The sequence below is a fragment of the Sphaerodactylus townsendi genome, linkage group LG09 (assembly GCF_021028975.2).
Source record: "Sphaerodactylus townsendi isolate TG3544 linkage group LG09, MPM_Stown_v2.3, whole genome shotgun sequence".
NCBI classification, from domain to species: domain Eukaryota; kingdom Metazoa; phylum Chordata; class Lepidosauria; order Squamata; family Sphaerodactylidae; genus Sphaerodactylus; species Sphaerodactylus townsendi.
Genome location: NC_059433.1, coordinates 16847896 through 16869586, shown reverse-complemented (window position 1 = coordinate 16869586; position 21691 = coordinate 16847896). Strand labels below are relative to the sequence as shown.

Below are 21691 nucleotides of genomic sequence, written 5' to 3'. Positions count from 1 at the left end.
ACTAGGAGATGGGGGATACACATTTGAGGGTCCATAACTTTGGCCCCCCTGAACCAAACTTCTCCAAACCTGGGTGGTATCATCAGGAGAGTCTCCAAAAGATACCCTAAAAGTTTGGTGCTGCTAGCTTAACAATTGCACCCCTGACAGCAGGCACACCCCAAATTTCCCCAGATTCTCCTTTTAAATCCATCCCTTCGGAATGGATTGAAAGGGAGAATCTGAGGTCCCCAATTTAAACATTGAAAGTGAGGCTGTTTCAGGGTGGGGGATAATCCACCCCAAAACAGCATCACTTTTAATGCTGTTTTAACTGGGGACCCCAGATTCTCCCTTGAAGGTCGATTTAAAAGGAGAATCTGGGCTCTCTAGTTTAAACACCAGTGAAAGTGATGCTGTTTGGGGGTGGATTCCAGCATCACAGCAGCCGCCGATGGGGGTGGGCGCGTGCACAAAACTCAGATTTTTGCACCGGGCTCCATTTTCCCCAGCTACACCTCTGCCCAGAGGAGAGGGCAGAAGGGACTGCTGACTGGGAGCCCAGCTGGTGGTGGGGGGCGGGGTGGGGGTGAGGCAGGGAAGTCTGCTGTCCCTGGCCTTGGAGAGCTGCTCCTATGGGCATCCCAGGAACCTCTCGGCCCGTCTCTGACAGGGCAGCATGGTGTGTTGGGTGGAGTGTCGTGCTGAGATTTGGGAGCCCCGAGATCGAATCCCCAGTCTGCTGCAGAACCTAGCTGGATGACCTCGCCCCAGTCACATGTTCTCAGACTCTGCTACCTCAGAGGGCTGTTGTAAGGATGACAGTGGAGAGCTCTGGGAAGAAGAATGGAGATCCCAAATGTGTTAGAGCACTCCTTTCTCATTCTTCTCTACTAAGCTCCTCCAAATGTTTATATTTCTGTTAATATATGCCTATGTATTGTCAAAGGCTTTCACGGCTGGAATCACTTGGGTGCTGTGTGGTTTCCGGGCTGTATGGCCGTGTTCTAGCAGCATTCTCTCCTGACGTTTCGCCTGCATCTGTGGCTGGCATCTTCAGAGGAATTGTCATCTTCAGAGGAATTGTGGCTGGCATCTTCAGAGGAACCTTCAGAGGAATCCTCTGAAGATGCCAGCCACAGATGCAGGCGAAACGTCAGGAGAGAATGCTGCTAGAACACGGCCATACAGCCCGGAAACCACACAGCACCCAAATATATGCCTATATTCTCCAAATGTTTACATTTTTGTAATGTTTACACTTTGTAACGTTTTATATTATTGTATTTTTATAAGTATGTAAGCTGCCTTGAGTCCCTTGGGAAATTGGCGGGGTAGAAATGTAAAAAATAAATAAATAAATAAATAAGTAAGTAAGTAAGTAAGTAAGTAAGTAAGTAAGTAAGTAAGTAAGTAAGTAAGTACTGAGGCCGGGGCAGGGCTTGGGGAGGAATGGCCATGCCCCCCAGAGGCGGGGGGCGTGGCCCTACCCCTGAACTCCCCCCCCATAAAAAATCTATACCTACGTCCCTGATCTGGCAGTCCACATACTTAATGATGTTTCATATGAGAACAAACTGGCCATTTACTTTACCAAGAAAGTTCCTGGTAGGCCTGGGAGGGCCACTTGTGACCAGGAACGAGCTGGTATCATGTTTCTCCAAAAATAAGACAGTGTCTTATATTAATTTTTGCTCCCAAAGATGCGCTATGTCTTATTTTCAGAAGATGTCTTATTTTTCGGCTCCACAGCTGCATGCTCTGGTGTTCTGTTCGACGGGCATGCTTCCAAACAAAAACTTTGCTACGTCTTACTTTTGGGGGATGTTTTATATTTAGCACTTCAGCAAAACCTCTACTACATCTTATTCTCAGGCGATGTCTTATTTTCAGAGAAACAGAGTAGCAGTACAGAGTCCGCCTGGCTCAGAGGGCAGGACTCACAATAGTTAGGGCTGTGCTCATTTCTGGATCATTGCAACTTCTGCCTCTGCTGCGAATGCTTTATAAATTACACGGTAAACATATTTACCCAGTTTCAAGTGATATACTTAAAAAAACCACCCAGAATAATATAAAAACACTTCGGTGCTAAAAGTGTTGGTATTCCATTATTCATCTCTTGTTTCTTGTTGGAAGTTCGAGCTCTAATTCACCTCCCCCCCACTGCCACGGGGGAAACAGACTTACACCATTTGTTATTATGGTGTAAATCTGAGGGCTAAGCTAGGGTCATTCCAGAGCCGAAAGCCCAGTGTAAGGTGACTAAAGTTGGCTCCACCCATGGCAATGTCCCATATCTGTCCACAGCTGTGTCGGCATCCACCTTTAGGCATGGTGGGCAAACATGCTGACTTGGCCCTGCGCTGGTTCCAGGAACTGCTTCACTCCCCCCCACCCCCACAATTGGGCTGTAAAAAAGGTCTGCGGAACGAAAGTAACATCTTGACTGTGGCATGGGTCACTAGTATCTATCCCTTCAACAGTATACAATCAATACATCTCCTGTTCAGTTTGATATCCTCTTATTTTGAAATCAAAAGTTATTTCCTTCACTGATTGCCCGGCTGAAAGCATGACCATTTGGCAGCTCTGGCCCCTGCCTGGTGGAACGCTCTACCTCCAGCTACGCGGGCCCTGCGGGATCTTAATGAATTTCGCAGGGCCTGCAAGACGGAGCTGTTCCACCGGGCCTTTGGGGAGTCCGGCCGCTGATGCCCCCCCCCTTTTATAACATCTGTGGACCCTGCCGTCTCCCCCTCCCCTTTCTTCTCAGGGGATTTATTAGTAGGACGCCATCGGTATATCTGATATTAGGACGCTGCATTTTAATGGGGTTGGTTTTAACATATAGAGCCACTATTTAATGATTATTTAAATCTTGATATTATGGATTTTATTTGTGCTCTATCTATCTGTTTGTTCACCGCCCTGAGCCCTCCGGGGGAGGGTGGTTTATAAATATAATAAATAATAATAATAATAATAATGTAAAGGATGTATGCACCATGTAACACTTTCAGGTTCTGATACACAAGTTCCTCCCTGCCATTCATAAACAAGGTGCTTGTCTTTGAAAACAAAGTTAAAATAGCACACCGTGAAAAAGCAGCCCTGCAAATCACCCTAAGCATGTCCCTGAAAATAAGTATGCCATATGCACACTTGCAGCATGGAAGGAAGCAGTATATAAGCCACACGGCACATGTAAGTCTACCCCAACGCATGTGTGTACTTTACACTGTTTTAACTATACATACACACACAGTCTTATATATTAAACACCTGTCACTCATGGATGATCTAAGTTTACAGTTTTGGACCATTATCTAGGAGTATAAACACACAACTAATGCACAGAATGAAAGGTTTGGCTTTCAGACCACATTTTCTATTGAAGCACATATGATCAAAAGCTATGTTAAAGATTCATAGCCCTCTAATGTGATATCCAGGGAGTTTCCAGCAAAGCGGATGAGTTCCTGGAGACAGAAGGTGCTGAAAGGATTACTTGTGCTTCTGCCAGTGAACTGCAGTTCCTCTGGCAAATGTTTTACAGCCAAGGATCCCAGCAAAGAGGCATGAAAATTCACCTTCATGACAGTCCCCCCGTCACCTCCGCAAATAAATACCATGTTATGGACGCTCAGAAGCATTTTTGCTATTCTGTTGTAAAGTGCTTGTGCTATTCCTTTGCAAAAGTCAACTCTCAAAGTTTTGATATAAATGTTTAAAGAAGCAAGAAGGAGCCAGCCCCCTCTGCAAATCACGAGATATCATCCCCTAGAGAAGGGATAACAGAGTGCGCATCAAGGAAGAAGGGACAAGGAGAGAACCACCCGGCAAGGAGGAGACCCAGATCTTACCAGACACAACAAAATTGCATTAAACAAAACAGCCTCACTTCAGTCAGATGGAGGACTGCTGGTAGTGGGTGGGGGTGGGGGTGGGGAAGATAACAGCTAAACGCTCCTCTCCAGCCAAGTAGGATTCAAAGGTAGTGAGGAACTGACGTGGGACAGGGGAGGTCAGAGGACCCAACACAAGAACATCCACACTGGAATGAAAAGTTTCTCCCATGGCAAAAGACTTGCTTCTTGCACCGTCGGGTGCTGTGCCCTTGGCTGCATTCAGACATTGCTTTCTTTCAAGCAAGTCCTCTCCTGGTGAAGGAAGAAGTTGAGTCATCTAGGGACATTTGCAATAGCCCCGTCCTTTAAAACTAGGAAGTCTAGAGAATTACCATATAAAGTGTGGGGGGTGGGAGAACCAGCAGGATTGGTGTGGATTGGCTTTTAACTTGCCTGGAGTAGTAAGGGTGGAGGCTGATCACGGGCGGAGGAAGATGTCCAGGGCAAAGCTGTGACCACTGGCAAATCTGCCTGCTCTGGTGGCGAAGCAAAATTAAATTCGTACTAAAAGTGTTCTTGCTTGCCACGGGGAGAATAAAAAGTGAAAGTGGGGCTTGACGAAATACATCGTACACAAAATCTTGATGCAACTGACATTTTGTCCCCATCGTACAGCAAATGCCTTGTGCATAATCAGCTCTAGAGTATCTTCCACATTATGCACTCCCATTTTAATTAATTATTTTGTTTGTCTGCTTCCTTATTTTCATTCATTTTAGTTTCCAGATCTGAAATTTGAACAATTTTAGGTAGATGGACATAAAATAAATAATATAGGAAATTATTATTACCCCTTTCCATTGCATAACCACACTGGCTTTTATGAGTGTATTGTTGAACAGTAGCAAAGTGTTGTGGTTGCCTAACAATAGCTACTGAGACTATCTGTTTGTTAAAGCTGCAGGTGGTCTTTTTATCATTTTGACCTCCCTTTGTATTTTTTTTAGATTTCAGATTTTTCTGCAATTCTGAGACATTTTTCAGGTTTGTAGAAATATCCGTGATCTGTCCCCAGTCTATGAATTTAAGTATCCTCAAACAGGGCAACACTTCACCATTAGAATATATAAGCAGGAACCTGCCAGGATTAAGGGGTGGACTTCCCTTTCCCCTACTATTGTTTCTTTTCTTTCCTTGACAGTCCTCAAAGTCTCTTCCCCTTTCCTGTATCTCCTTCCCATTTAACACCCAACCTATGTTTATCTTCAGTTTCTACCCTTCTGTACCCCTGACACCTTTTACCTGGGAAAACGATGATCCAGTTGTGTGGTTCTGATTGCCAGAGTGGGTCCAGTTACCCAGTGGAGAATCAGCAAGGCAGATTTACGTATCTGCAGAAGGGGCCACAGCTGATTATTTGAATAGATGACGCCGGGTGCCTGTAAAATCTAATTTACAGTGGCTGTATTATGTACAAATGTTTGGAACTGTTTCCTCCTCGTTATCTCATTCTTATTTTCATCTTGTTCTCTCTCAAGGCTTTTGTGCTCAGTTTGGAAATTCACTGCTTTTGTTAGTGGGTGGCTTCCCTCCACAGTCTCCTCCTGCCTCAAAAACTTGCAATCACCTGCGCTGTTTCCAGAACTCAGTCGAGTTTTACGGATCAGTTAAACAGCGCTGTTGCTTAAATACAGGCTTCCCTTTAAAGTAACACAAACAATGTGTTAGCTAATACAAACAAACCAGTTTTAACAGGGAAAAGATTCTGACCATACCTTTGTAGAAAAATCTAGCTCAGCCTCTCTAACCTTACTATGTGCAAGACAAAAGGTTGAGCTAACTGCTCAGGATTAGCCTTACAGGAAAAGTACCTGCAGTGAAGAGTAAATGTCACAACACACACTCAGCAGTGACACAAACTGGTATCAAGTGGGCTTGGCAGGCTTTGTTGCATAGTTACCAACATACCAGAGAAAAAACCTGGCCATAGCACTCACCTGAAGTTTTCCTAATACCTCACATCTCTTCCATTTGCACTGTGATCATCACCACCAACTTTCTAATCCCCCCCAACACATGGAAATGGAGCTTAAGCTCAAGGGAAACACTGCTAGGGAATGCAGGGAATTAATAGCTGTACTGGAAATACAAATAACCCAGACTTACAATTTCGGCCAAAGAAGGTCTTGCGCTGGCCAATAGTGTGAAATAGTGTGCAATAGTGTGCAATAGTGTGCACTTAGAAATACTGCTCAGGTAAAACCATAGAAGATATATTTTTGAGAGCCAAGGGGGGGAGAGGGGGGGAGAGGGAGAGAGGGAGAGAGAGGGAGAGAGAGAGAGAGAGAGAGAGAGAGAGAGAGAGAGGAAAAAACAACTCCTTTACTCATTCTACCTGAACATTCCTTAAGACAAACTTTGGAAAATTCTTAGTTGGATCCCACAACCTATTTCTGCATACACAATAATCCTTATGCAAGCGGAAGAACTAAAAAGACCCTTCACCAGTGTCTGGAAAGTAATCATATCCCCACTAATTTTTCCATAAGTTCAAGACATAGCACAAGGTCTTTCTTCTGATGCAGTTTCAAAACTAAATTAAATGAAATCAGTGAGCCCTGTTGTACATTCCATATGCACAGTATTTTGTTAAACATAATAGTAAAGCACTGTGCATTATCGTAGCCACTGAGCTACTCCACTGTATGTGGAACTCCATGTGAAACATTTTATTTTCCCCCTATGGAGTACAGAATCCACCCTACTGATTCAACAGATATTACAAATTATAAACATGAATGTGTACAAGATTCCCCTGTTAAGACTCTATCTAAACCCATAGGTAATATCAGTTGGGAAAGTTTGGCTCTCCTAGTGGTAGATGGGGTGGAACTGGCCCTCACAGAGCAGTTTAAAAGGTTGAGAATTAGCACTTACGGACCCTTGCTATTTGAAAAGCAGCTTGGGTGTGGTAGTCCAAGAGTTTCTTACACCAGCTGTAGCTGGTTTGCCAGACCTTTCCTAGACTCAGGTGATGTGGCCAAGTTGATAAGAACATAAGAATATAAGAACTAGCCAGCTGGATCAGACCAGAGTCCATCTAGTCCAGCATTCTGCTACTCGCAGTGGCCCACCAGGTGCCTTTGGGAGCTCACATGCAGGATGTGAAAGCAATGGCCTTCTGCTGCTGCTCCTCCTGAGCACCTGGTCTGCTAAGGCATTTGCAATCTGAGATCAAGAAGGATCAAGATTGGTAGCCATAGATCGACTTCTCCTCCATAAATCTGTCCAAGCCCTTTTTAAAGCTATCCAGGTTAGTGGCCATCACCACCTCCTGTGGCAGCATATTCCAAACACCAATCACACGTTGTGTGAAGAAGTGTTTCCTTTTATTAGTCCTAATTCTCTCTCTCCCCCCCGCCCCCCAGCATTTTCATGATCCATACTTCTGTAACCTCATGGTTGGACTATTGTAATGAACTCTACATTGAGGCTGCTCTTGAAGACCACTTGGAAATCTCAGCTAGTTCAGAATGTGGTAATACTGTTGCTAGGGTCAGGAACTCATCTAAGCAGGAACTCATCTTGCCAATTTTTGTTTTAAAAAAAGCTTCCTTGGCAGCCAGGTTAATTCTGAGTTGAATTAAAGGTGCTTTCAAGCCTTCGTGGCCTAGGACCCCAGTTTGTAAAGGAGCATCTCTTTCCATAAGTTCTAATGCGTAAGCTACATTATTTAAATTGCCAATTTGTGGTTGTGTTCTCCTAAAAGGTGCCCTGTGGTATCAGTGAAGGTCTCTGCTTTTTCTGGGATGGCTTGAACTTTATGAAATGGCTTCTCCAAGAAGGCGCAAGGAGGGTTGTTTTTTAGAAGGGTCTAAAAGGCTGCCTTATTTACCAGAGCTTTTAATCAATTGCAGGTTGGAAGCATTTGATTCTATTTTATTCCACATTATTTTAGTTTCATAAGGTTTATTAGGTTGTGGGGGATGTGGATTTTATTGTTATATAATGTTTTAAATATATATTGTAAGCTGCCTTGAGACATCGGAAAAGAAGGCACAGAAATGTTTTTAATGTAAATAAATGCACAGAATTTATTTTCATTAATATTAACCAAACTTCTCTAAGCATCTGAACTGTACTGCAATATGCTGAAACCAAAGGTCCCTTCCACAAAAGGAAGACAAATGGAGGAAGGATTCTCACTAAGAAGTGTGCTTTAGCTCCAACCCAATCCCCTAGCAGGAAGAAAAACAAACAGAACCATTTGTTTTGTTTGTTAAGTGGTACATTTTATTTTATTTTAGATTTCAATCATTAAGTGTAGATCTTGCACTGCAGATTAAGGTGTCATAACACTTGTTGGCAGATGCTGATTTCTGTTGTACTTTGTGCTTAGCTAGAATGACACAAACACCCCAGATCAACTGAAGAGGCAGCTCTCATGTAGTTACTGGGTTGTAAATTCTGTTCTAATGCTGAGCAGTCCTGTGACCTCCACTGGGTACCAGCTGGAGAATCAGAAGGTGCTAAAACTACCAGGCTACTGTAGGTACAATATCCCCAGGGACTCTATACTAGTAGCAAATTGATGCCGGCTGAGCATGGCAATGATATGTCAGTGGCATTAGCCTAACTCTGTCAGCACCCAGATGGATGTCCAGCATGGGCTGACAAGCATTCGACCTTCATATTTAGACAGTTCCAGCACTCAAGTAGGAATTCTGGTAATGTAAATTACGAGAAGAAGCCCTTTGCACAATCAGCCAAGGTTTGTAACAAACGTAGTATTAGCATAGTGCTAAGAGGAGGCTGTCAGAACCCTTCCAGATGCTCCATTTTGGTATGGAAACGCTCAGCAAGAATACAAAGCCTGTTTGAGCTGGACTCTGGAGAGGCAGTGTATAAATTACCTAAGCAAACAAATAAATAAAGATCAATGTACCCCACACAGATAAGTAATGGAAGGAGATTACATTGACTACCATAACGTCTCTGAATTCTCTGTGTAGCCCACTCCCCCACTCCCATACATAGTGTATTGGCTTAAGTACTTTTTCTCCCTCAACACCTGCTTGTGCTCTCGCCCTCAAAAGGCACATAAGTGAATTCCATCTGGCCCAGTGTTGCTTTGTCAACTCACATGAATGGGAAGAGGAAACAATCTAACCAGTGGTGGGATCCAAACATTTTAGTAACAGGTTCCCATGGTGGTGGGATTCAAACTGTGGCATAGCGCCAATGAGGCTGGGCAGGGCACAACAGGGGCGTGGCTGGGCATTCCAGGGGCGGGGCATTCCTGGGCAGGGCTGTGGCAAGGACGCAGCCGCTGCGCCGGTCCTTGGGCGGGAACTGAATGCACGCAGGCGCAGGCTGCCATGCACGCCAGTGCACCTCCTGCTAGACTGCTTCAAGTTCTGCGCGCTACTGCTGAGAGGAGGGGCGTAACTAAGGCAAAAATCACATGGCAAAATCACCAATTAGTAACCCCCTCTCAGCACACACTAATAATTAGTAACCTACTCTCAGGAACCTGTGAGAACCTGCTGGATCCCACCTCTGAATCTAACCATCAAGAGCGGAAAGGATACTCTGATTAAGCAGACAAATTATCTGACTTGCTAAAATTGTTATTATAAAACATATTTTTTCCAAAGAAGACTAAATCAACAATTCCAGGTAAGTCCACCTACATATCCAGTGATAACCACTGCCTCTTAGGAGTGCTCCTTCCCACACCACACACACAACACACACACACAAGAACACACACCCCATTACATTGATTTCATTACATGCAAAGTGAGTTCTTACTTAATGCTTACTTACACTTCTTAGTTGTCATGCACTATAATGGAAAAGTGCAGGTCTGGGTTACCTCTGGGCCAGGGCCAGGGCCCGCTTGGCTGCCTTTCCTATTAGCTTCTCCCAGGAAGGAGCAATGAAAACAAAAAAGTGCTCCTCGAGAGGAAGATCACAGGGCCTGTCTCACTATTTTTTTGTACTTAGACTTATCTTCCGTATCCATTTTTTTTGGAAGTAAATCACAACTTGCTACAGCTTGATCCCTTGATATATGGAGAGAAAGATACCACATTCGGTAAGCAAGGAGGTTTCACTTAGATCTGAGGAAGTAAGTGTATACCTTTTGGGGGCTGAGAGCTGTCAGTTAGAAGGGATCAGATGGCAGATTTAGAGAGACAGGCTGATGTTCTCAGGAAGATCAATTAATACGTGGAGTTCACAGACGACACATGGTTGGTTTCAAGAGCTCAGGAATGACAGGGCTGGGGGGTGAGAAGTGGTAGGGGGTGTGAGACAGGATCAGCAGTGCGTGGCTGGAAAAATATGGCAGAGGTGAAGAAGGATGACGTCAAGGGCTACAACTGGTTAACTGCACGGCTCAGCATGAGATGATTATAGCCACGGTGTCTCCCAGAAATGGAGGTGTTGGATGTCTCAGAGGCAGGTAAGAAATGTAGAAAATGATGTAAGGGGAAAGTTATGAAGTATATTAGTATCTGATTCTCTGCATAAGGAAGGAAATATCAGCACAGAAACCACATCCTTCAAGTAACAAGTAAGGTCAGAGATGCAGATTGGGAAGTACTTCCTACTTCTGTGGAACTGGAGTAGCCTTACAAGGTTTCGTTCCCGAGACTGCACCTATACTTCGTTCCGTAGAAAGACTGAAGTGGAGTCAGTTGTGGCGTGGCAGTAGAGAAAGTAGCATGCTTCCACAAGTAGAAAATAGTCCTGAATGGTTTTGAGCATTATAATTCATTTTTAAACTCAGTCTTTGGGCCTTTTCCCACTTACCTTGAGGAGAGTAGCGCGGGGTCCTCCGGCACTCCCCACGACAGGGGCGGCGACAGCGCAGCTGCCCCGACGCTGCCGCTGTCGCGCCCCCTCAGCACGCGGCATCCCTGGCGCTCTTCTTAACGGCGCCTTTTGATGACCCCGGGCAGAGCGCGGGGTCGTGGGGACGCCTGGGCGTGCGCCAGGGATGCCGCGCACTGAGAGCAGCGCGGGGCATGGGGGGGGGGCGGCGAAGAGAGTGGGGAAAGGCCCTTTGTCTAAACCATTATTCTGTGCATATTTACACATGGTGCTTTGATGCAAGAGCATTTATATGTTCTTATGTTCCTAAGGAAAAGAAACAGATTGCTGACTCGGTGTTCTCTTGGGTACACTCCCTTTCCAGCTGGTGGCAGAAGGACCTGCAGGGTAGACAGGGTCTCCATGACAGGGCAGGAAGTGATGGCAGGAGTGAGGTTTGGCAGGTGGGGGGAGCAGGAGGATAAGAGGGAACACACAGGCCGGGGAGAGAAATCTTCAGGCCATCTTGCTGATGAGGCAGGAAATGGTGCTGACAGTGAGGCTCAGCAAGGGGTGAGAAGCAGGAGGATAAGAGAGAACGCACAGGCGGCCACAGATGGCCAAATTCACCCACAGCCAGTCCCACGCCACAGCAGAGCTGGGCGGTACCCCATGCCCAGCCTCTTAAAAGAGAAGGAGGGATGGCAGAAGGCGAAATTTTTGGGAGGGGGAGCAGAACTATTTAGGCACTAGGACTCAAGCGGAGCATTCTACAACAGAGAAGGTCCAGCAAGTGGCGGATGAATGTACAATCCTACTTTAATCTCTCCATGGAAAAGAGCATGGTGCCTTTTTGTTTTCCAGCATACAAGTAGAAGATGCTGAAGAAATAGAATTTCATATTGACCAGCAAAACCACTCATCCAACATCAGATTCGGATGAGAGGGAAACTGCCTGGGCTTCAGCAGGCCCGCTCCCTTTCACTTCCAGCATAACTAACTCCTAGCTGTCTGCTGAATTTTCTCCACACTGCAGGAACAGTTTTCCCCTGCTAATCCCCAGCAGAAGGGCATTATCATCTGAAGGAGAGGGACAGATTTCCAATCATCAGCTTCCATTCAGGTTGCCTCATCATGGCCGACCAGGTGTTTGTTGTGGGGAGAGTAAGGGAAAGGAGTTTGTAAGTGTCACGGTGTATGAAAGTGGAGTATAAATCAAAAACTCTTCTTCCATGCCTATGAGCCCTGCATGCAAAATCTATCTCCCATTCAAAATGGATAGGGACATTGCAGTAGCAAGGAGCAGGAACACTGTGACATACACATGCATCTGCTTCATTCTTGGTGTGGTCTGTATTTGGAGACTTGTGTGCACAAGTCTGAGTCTTACTTCGATGAAAGTATATACCTGACAAGTGTGTGAGTTGCCCCCTGTGTTTTCAAATGCTACCCGGAGATTCTGATGTTCGAAGCATGCTATGTTGCAGTTATTAAATTATTTTTATCTGTATTTTTATCTGTAAATTTTGAAATTGCTGCTATAACGTATTTTAATGAATTTTAATGTTTTATTGTTATATTGTATTTATGAGATTTTATTTGTTTTATGTCTCATTGTACACTGCCCAGAGCCCTTCGGGCCCATCAAGCCCAATACATAAATAAATAAAATAAATAAAAAATTAGGTCGAAATTGTTAAACATTCTATGCATTCAAAATTGCTGCAGAAATGCCAACAGCAGTGATTCTTGCTAACCTTATAACCACCACTGTTATTTTCAAAAAAATACTGATTTAAAAACTTGTGGCAACTCGAATAATATTTTTGAAACAGCAGAACAACTAAAACGTTTCAACACCACATGAAACAGTTCAACTGACTGGGTGGCAGGAGCTAAAATCAAAAGAAAATTATCTCCCTCATGCAGGTATTGATTTGAATATGCAAATCACTAAAATGCATATTCAAACAGGAATGCAGATTAGGTTTAGTTTACAGAAACCCAGGCTGGTTTCAGATGGTTAAAATGATTCTAGTCCAGCAGTAATGTTGAGTCTGAAGTAAGTAATTATATAAATATTTTGGCAGACACGGTGACTCACTTCAGAAAGACAATAAAGATAATAATTTAGCAAAGTAGCGATTTTCAGGTGTTGACATAAATCCGGAGAGGAGCGGCATATCAGTATTTTTCTCCTAAAGATAAGCAATATTTGCCAGATGACTAAAATCACAAATGCAACTGTATCAAACATTGGGGGAAAAAATTAAAGGTAGATTAGCCTCCACAGTAAGATGTAAAAATCCTCAGAAAATGTGAAATGCAAACACAGTGACAGAGAAGTTGACATTTAAGTAAGATAAAGCACATTTCTTACATAGCTGTTTGAACAATGTTTCAGATGCATAGTCCACTTAGTTTATAAATGTAGGGAATGAGATATGTATGCCAAAAAGAAGAGGGAACCAGGATTTTGTGATCAGTTTCATTATATTTTAAGGAGCCATAACTCTTCAGAGTATGAACTGCCACAAGTGCTTTGGACTGGAGGAGAATTGACTTTGGGGGAATGTGATACTCCCCAAGGAGATTTTACTGGAATCTTATGAAGTCTGGGAAATGTTGAGCTGATTATTAAAAACATTTTTTTTCTCTGAAGAGACTAAAATCTCAAAGTTAATCTGGTGACGTCCAAAGAAGAAAAGGGGCAAATGAGGCCAAGCGTGATTGAGTAGGGATGTAGAGATTAATGTGAGCTAGAAAGAGGAGATGCATTTTAAAAAAGCACATTTTAAAATGTTTAGAAATGTAAACACAGAGACAAAGAGAAATGGAGAGGATCTGCAGACATAAGCCAGGAAAGGTTTAAAAAGTAATTTAAGTTTGGAGCAAAGAGTTACTGAATTGTCACAAATATTTCAACATAGGGGAAAAGAAGAGTTTCAGATCTGAAGGCAGCCAAAAAAGAAACACCTCCATGTCATTTTTAGAGAGACAAACAACAGGATTTTCCTTATCCCACAAGGCAAATACATAACATTGCCTGTAAAGCATTGCCTGCAATAATGTACGCTAGGGCTGCCAACTCTGACTTGGGAAATTCCTGGAGATTTGGGGGCAGGAAGGAGTTTTGGGGAGGATGGAGAGCTCAACGGGGGTGAGATGTGACTTTAGGACTTCCATCTCTCCTGTGCTCTATGGTATGGGGTCCGGTTCCGGCTGCCGTGCTGATTGGACGTTATCTGCAGGGCTCCTCCATCTTTTAAAGATAAGTTCTACATTTTACTCCTTAGTTTTTATCTCTTGGTATTTCTTTTTAATCTCTAGAATGTTTTGTTGTTCCAAGGGGAGAGCCTTTTAATATTTGAGTGTGGAGCTGAGCATCCTCCCAGCTGTTTTTTTTCCCTCACTGCCTAATTCAAAATGCCTGCTGATAAGGAGGCTTGAATTGACTGTATTCTTGGAGTCTGATTTGCAGACAACTCAGGCTGTAATTTGTGAGCCCCTTGTTTTAAATCTTGTTTTAACTGTATTTTAACGGGATTTTAACAGGGTCTTATAGGATTTTAAGAGGTTTTAGCAGAACTAACAGATTTTAACTCCCCCCTTCTAGGACCGTTTTCAAGATGGCGACGGGACTGGACTGGTGATAACACAGTTCCCTCAGATACTTCCTCTGGAGTGATAGGAGAGACTCCAGCAAGGAACATAGGACTGCTCTATGGTATGCCACAGAGTTTGACCCTAGAAGTGGCCATTTCCTCCAGAAAATCTGAAGATCTGCTATAAATTCCGGAGAATCCCAGGTTCCACTGTGCTCTAGGCAACTCTAGTGATGATCCTGAAGCCCTGTTCCTCACTTCCACACACGTGTTCATTCTTCCTCAAGTGCTGTCTGAATAAGGTTTTTAGAATGATCAAGTGTGAAATGACATGGTGGAGTCTCTATCAGGTGATAGGGAAGAGCTGACTGCTTATCACAAAGCTCAGAGGTATTTCATAAGGTAGGTCCATTAACTGCTCAGAAAATCTTCAAAATGTGGATCAAATGGAAATATCACAGCACATATCTTGACCATGTTTGAACATTCAGCCAAGCAGCCAATATTTGGGGGTAGGTTTTAAAATTGGGGTTTCTGGACGCCTCTTGTCTATTTCTGTATTAACTGTTATTCACTGTTTTATATGAGTTTTTAGGTTATTTTATTGATGATTATGGGATGGAGCCTATGTATTGTATGACCTGCTCCTGCTTGTTGTTTGAATTGTGTTGTTCACCGCCCCGAGTCCTTTGGGGATCGGGTGGTATAAAAATCTAAGAAATAAATAAAATAAATTAAAAAATAAAATGATAACACCATCATCACCCAAGCCATGTTATGAAGGTTTTATTACTTCAGATTTGTTTAGTGACCATTTATGCCCCATTGCTTGACCAAGACTGGCAGACTGTAAAGTAACGAAACAACGACACTTTTTAAAAAGCATTTTTTTGCATACTCTACAGTTTTACTCTGCTATCTACTGATTAGTAGTACATGGAATTATGTTAGTGAAGTCCTTATTCGGCAACCCTTTTGAGAAGAAAGAAAAGCAACTGTCTGATTTGTAGTTAATATAACTAACGTGTAGCAGATATTTCATCTATTCTGACCTTTAAAAGAAGACTAATCTTAACAGAGTTATATTACCTGAATAATGATAGATAAGAATGGTTCTATAGAATCCTGAATATGATAAAAGTCAAGACTTGGTGTGTGTATGTATGTGTATAATTTTATGTTTTTTAAAATAACAATATAATTATAGATATAATAAAATATAAATGAATAAACCTTCACTGATCAAAGTGACAAAAGGTTACATATGCACACATATATACATGTATATATAAACAAATACTTAGTAGCAACCTTTTACTCTTCTGAGATTACATCAAGCATTGCCTACATCAGTGTTTCCCAACCTTTTTGACGTCGTGGTATCACTCTTCATATCTCACGGTACCCTTGAGGAAAACACCCATTTTAAAAAATTGATTTACTTCAATGATTAGTTACCTGAGAGACATAATAGTTTATTGCTGTTAAGCGTCTGTTTATTCATCCATTAATGATGTGAAAATGAACGTAATTTAAACTAATTACATTAAGAAATAGTGCGCTCCCTTTCCCATCGCCGCCGAGCCATAAAACGAGCTGCCCTGAAGACCAGCGAAAGGGGCACTGCAAAGAGAAGGGGTGGTAGCGTTGTCGTGGTACCCCTGGGAAGTGTTCACAGTACCCCAGGGCACCACAATACCCTGGTTGGGAATTGCTGGCCTATGTGCTTACCAGCATATCACTGCAACTACAAGGGCTAGAAAATTGTTATTTTCTAAAGTGAAATTGGAGACTACCAGCAAGCGTTATTCTGCATCCAATATAACATTGTACCTCATTCTGTGAAATTGCCACCTCCTGATCTTTATGGCTATGTGAATCCCACTCTGGCAACATTCTTAAGCAAAATTTCTACATCATTGTTTCTTTTATTCACTGAGTCACACTTTTCCTATGCCCATGATGTCTATTTTTTTTTATTTAGCAAGCCTTTATTGGCATAGACAACAGTACAACAATAATAAAAAATGGATTAAAAAGCATATACAATACAGGAAATAAATGTTAGGTCGAAGGAAATCTACTGGTGTTTAGTAATTTCCAGGACAAAGTCTGCCACTATCGTACAGAGAGAAGGATCAGGATTGTCCAACAAGTAGTGTAATCTAATTAAATCGGGGAGATTGGGTAAATGTAAAGGAGTAAGATTCACATACTTGGATCTGATTTCCTTGAATTTGAGACAGTGTAGTAATTGGTGGGCCAGAGATTCAACTGAGCCATCGTTACATGGGCACAATCTTTTTGATGATGTCTATTTGTGGTCTGAGCAGAAGGAAGGAACTATGGGGAATTTTGTAGGGTGGCCAAGAGGGTCGCTGGATGTTATTTACCAGATGATGTTATTTTGCTTCATGCCATGGACATTTTCAGCTGTCCATTTACATTTTGGTAAAAGGCTTATTTATTATTTTATTATTTAGGCTTATTTATTATTAAAAGACTCCGCTATTTGGCATCCCTAGGCTACAACCAAGTAAAGTGGTATACAAATCAGTCCATTAGGTAGATTTTATACTGATGATAGATCCAGGTCCACCTCTGTAGGTTAAGGAGTAACACCTTGCTTCTGACACACACAGTACACAGACATTTTTTTCCCTCCAGGTCTGTTGGCAACCAAAGGCTGGGGCCAATATAACAGGCACACCAAGGAGAATGAATATAAACGTCAGCATGCCTGCATTCTATTCTAGTTGCCCTGACCAAGTCAGGAATTAGCTCACACTGCCTCCTTCTCAAAAACACACGTACAGCACTCTCCCCCACGAATGCTTATCTCTCTTTGATTATCCTTTGCACTCCAACCATTTCTTTGTTTGTATTTTTACTTTACTCAACATCGTGTTTTGTTTGAGCTCTTTTACAATGTGAGAAATTGAATTTTTAAAAAATCACAGGGAAGCTGAAAATCAGGGTACAGTGAAATGCTGTGAGGGGCACAAACAGCGAAAACCTGCATTCAAAGTGAGGGACCGGCCAAGCCCCTGTTATTTCAAACAAGGCAATTCTCCCAACTAGCCCTGCACATCTGGCCTGATTTAACAGAGATAAGTAGCTCGTTTAACAAATGGCTCTTGCATTTCGAAGGCAGCCAATTGCTACGTGACATTTGGCACCCATGGAATGACTCCTGGTGGGATTCCTGAAAAACAATTGTTGACATGGATCATAGAGGCAAACATTTACCCACTTACCATGAGGATGTACCACACTCACGACATTGGAAGAAATGTGGAAAAGCAGGAACAGAGTAAAGCTCCCCTGATCATGTGGACAGATGGGGAAGGAGTCCAAATGATTTCTCAGATGGATACATGGACAGCATGCAGATTTACATAGCGCCATCAACACGCATGTCGTTTGGCAGAACGTTCCTTGCCCCTTGGAGTTCACAGTCTAAACATTTATACAGGGGGCGAGCAATTGAAGGAGATAACGAAAGTAACAGAAGAATGTGAGTTCAGTTAGGGGCAGTTGCAGCAGTAAATGAGAACCAAGATACCAGTTTTATGGGAAGATCTGAAAAAAGGGAGAGTGGTTCTGGGAGGGAGTTGCAGGTACAATGGATACGCAGCAAAGGAAAATGGCGGAGTAGCCCATCTTTGAACTCCACCCTCCAGGAACCCCCCCCCATCCCACCTCGATCCAGAGTTGGCACCCCTACTCACAACCAAATCCTGGGCCTTAGTTTCACTGAAAGATCTTTTTCCAACTCATATGTTGTTACAGCTCTTTGGCCATTTAGCAGTAGAAGCCAATAGATAGCCCCAAGAAAGGTTTGAAATGAAAGAGGAGAGGGAAATCCATTTTCTGACATCCCACACATTAGCAAAATAATCCTAGTCTTTCCCAAGTAATAAGTTTCCAGTGTTTCATTTATTCGTTGTCCCATTTTATAGACATAGGATATTCTATAAGGCTCCAGACAAAATCCCCAACTATACAAAGACACAGCCCGTAATTAACAGATCTCCGTCAGGATGACTGCAGATATTATGATACAAACTTGCCAAGAGCCTAAGAATAGTCCAGCTTTCTTTTTTCAGAAGCAGCCAACCAACTTCGGAAAGACTACAAATAGGTCACGCTATATAAGTTGTTGTTGGTCACTGACCATAATAATAAAATTTGGTTTGGTCTGAAAAAGTTATGAAAACGAAGTAATGGGATTCTACAGTTGTTGCTAATTTTTTGTTCCCAACATCCGACAGCTTGGTGTATATTGGATCCGATACAGTTCCAGCTCCATGGACTAAAAATAGAACCTTTAATTGTTCCCAGATGAGAACTGGGAGTCACCACCGACTTTATGTGACTTTTGTAATGACTTCCTGGGAGCAGCTAAATTACCATCTCCACCTTCAAAGGCAGCTCAGTCTATAGTAAGGTGTGTTAGTTATGCAAGTCTTTAGTTTCCAAAGTACTGAAGTTCAGCTAATCTCAACAACTGATTCAGTTCTGAAATATCCAATCTCAATTTGTCCTAAAGGAAGTGTTCTTATAACAAATGTGCTAAACAGCACTGTCTGCCTTTAAAGCAGTTTCCTGTGAGCATAGATCACAGATCACAAACTGGCTTATTTTTTTTCCTCCAGAAGATCTCAGAAAAAGATTTAGAAAACATTATAAACTTAAACAAAACTCAAGATCAGAGAAACTCTTCTAGCCAGTCAATAGCATTTTCAGAAACCGTCTATGTACTCCACACAACAATGTTGAAAAACTATTTCTAAATGCCAGTGAAAGCAACACAATGGAAAAACAGTCAATTGTGACATGTTTGTGAAATGCTAATATTCACGCTGTCTATCAGTACATGTGAAATGTAGACATAGACATAGACAAGCCTTTATTGGCATACCAAATTACAATAAAACAATTGTCCATAAAGACAGATAAATACAACAAACATTCAGAGTCTTATCAATAGTGTAGTCCAAATGAACTCATCAAAAGTGCCATTCCCATACACCTCTCCACAGACCAGACTGAAGACCCACCAACAGAGCCCAGGCATCACAGCAACATACAGTATCAACACTCCTCTATAAAACACAGAGTTTGTTGGGGTGGCGCCAAACACAGAACAAGGGAGAGGGGACAAGGAAATGGGCGAACAATTGATCTGACTCCAATAGGTTGCCACAGCCTTCAATTGTCACACCATCTGGCAATCGATAACAAAACTACGACATCTCTCTTTGAATCACCCACAGGTTATTTGAATTTGGATGACCATGAAGCCACAGGTTACTGGCAGAGGTAGGCACTGTATACCAGTAGCAAATAGTTGAAGTACATGTGAAATGATAATTGCTTATAAATATGAGGCCACCTGACCTGCCTGCGCCATGCTCTGCCACTTTTCCCCAGCAAATGCAAGAGCCGATTCAGTGTCCACCAGTGTAAGTCAGTATCTAGCTGAGGTCTGTAAGTGTACCAGAGTTAATGGAATCTTTTTTGTTATGTAACTGCCTCATTTATCAACCCAAACGAAAGGAAGGAATCATATTCATTTTAGCAGCTGATGGTCTCCAATAGAAATGCCCATATTGAATCAGAATTACAAGTGCCAAACGTCTTTTGTTTCCTTTGAGGTACAGCCATATGAACAATGGTGTGCTTTTAAAGCACTATCTGCCAAATTTTAACATCTTCCCAGATTTACAAAAATGGATTAGCAACATATTGGTCAAATGATGAGCATTTATCTTCAGTCAATAGATGGAAATAAATATTTTAAATTAATATTACCAGTGGCTTTCAGTTCATGTTGTCTTAGAAGAAAATTGATGAAAATAAACATATATAGCCTTATATTGTATTTTGAAACTCTCTCTCTCTTCCCTTCTTAGTTACTCTGTATGCAGTTATGTTAACAACATATAAAATATGTTATGGTAGTGAACAAAGAAACAACTTGAAAATAAAAATGTTACACTACACTGTTCTCCATTATATGACTGTCGTTTGTGCTATTTCTTCAAGCATTTTCTTGATATTTCTTCAAGTATTTATTCTCCAGCAACAATCAGGAGACTTAATCATTTTTTGTCTGCTCTATATTTAATATATATCTGATTCTCAACAATCTCGGCTTCTAAAATTCACTCTTGGTTATTTTCTTCAGATAATTTAACAAAATTAGCCACAGCGGGTGAGGGAAGGAGAGAGGGAGCTATGTGATATAAAGACAGTGTGAAAGTTGGCAGTGGGAATGCAATTAGAGCCTTCTTGCAAACAGCTGTCCAAACGCAGCAATTTGGTGATTGAATGACCGAATCATTAGTTTGTAAAGCTGAAAGAATGTCTTTGCTTACCACTTCAGTTGGTCTGTAGTATTTGAGATTAACAGTCACATGGATCTTCCCAGTTTCTTTGCATCGACCTATTTCATTTTCGTTCTTGCCTTCCCACCTGTAAAGATGACAAACATTCAGTCACTCCAGTATGACTTGACTGCTGTGAGCATTTGGCTCACTGGCTCTTAAACGAGGCTGGTGTCATTTCTCTCTACAGGGCAGTGTAAAGATCGTTCACTGGACCAGAAGCAAAAGCTTGACCATACGCTGGACACAATGGGATTTAAAGTGCACACATTGTGTTTGATCCTGTGGTTGAGTTGGGGAGAAGCTTTTGCAAGCCAGAGGCTGCTATTAAGGGCATGAAATGTTAGCAGCATTTGACAGAAACATCTGCATTTCCTCACGTGTATCTGTCTTTCACATATACCACATACACGCACAACCTGATTCACTGTGTTTGTGTATTTATACAAAGTGGTGTACGAATCCTGCAGGCCCCAATAACGTGCCACAAGATTTTGGTTTTCTTGTTACAGATTAACACAACAATTCTTGTAGTTAGAAGAAGAAGAAGAAGAAGAAGAAGAAGAAGAAGAAGAAGAAGAAGAAGAAGAAGAAGAAGAAGAAGAAGAAGAAGAAGAAGAAGAAGAGTAGTTTAGGTTTATATCCCCCCCTTTCTCTCCTGCAGGAGACTCAAAGGGGCTTACAATCTCCTTGCCCTTCTCCCCTCACAGCAAACACCCTGTGAGGTAGGTGAGACTGAGAGAGCTCCGAGAAGCTGTGACTAGCCCAAGGTTACCCAGCTGGCATTTGTGGGAGTGTACAGGCTAATCTGAATTCCCCAGATAAGCCTCCACAGCTCAGACGGCAGAGCTGGGAATCAAACCCGGTTCCTCCAGATTAGATACATGAGCTCTTAACCTCCTACGCCACTGCTGCTCCTCCAATGATGGTTGAGTTAACAGGAATATTAAAGACAAGAGCAAATGGAATGATTAAATAAATTAACACACACATACAGAGAAAACATAACAGTGATGGTCTATACTCACGCTTTTGTATCTTATGC

At 42.4% G+C, this 21691-nt stretch overlaps 1 protein-coding gene across 1 annotated transcript in view; it reads right to left on the bottom strand.

Annotated features, from left to right (window-relative positions):
* Positions 1-21691, bottom strand: part of GMDS (GDP-mannose 4,6-dehydratase) — a 361677-nt gene that overhangs the window by 78016 nt on the left and 261970 nt on the right. Inside the window, exon 9 of the mRNA XM_048508014.1 lies at positions 20638-20734. Coding sequence (XP_048363971.1) covers positions 20638-20734 — 97 coding nt within the window. The remainder of the gene's footprint in view (positions 1-20637; positions 20735-21691) is intronic.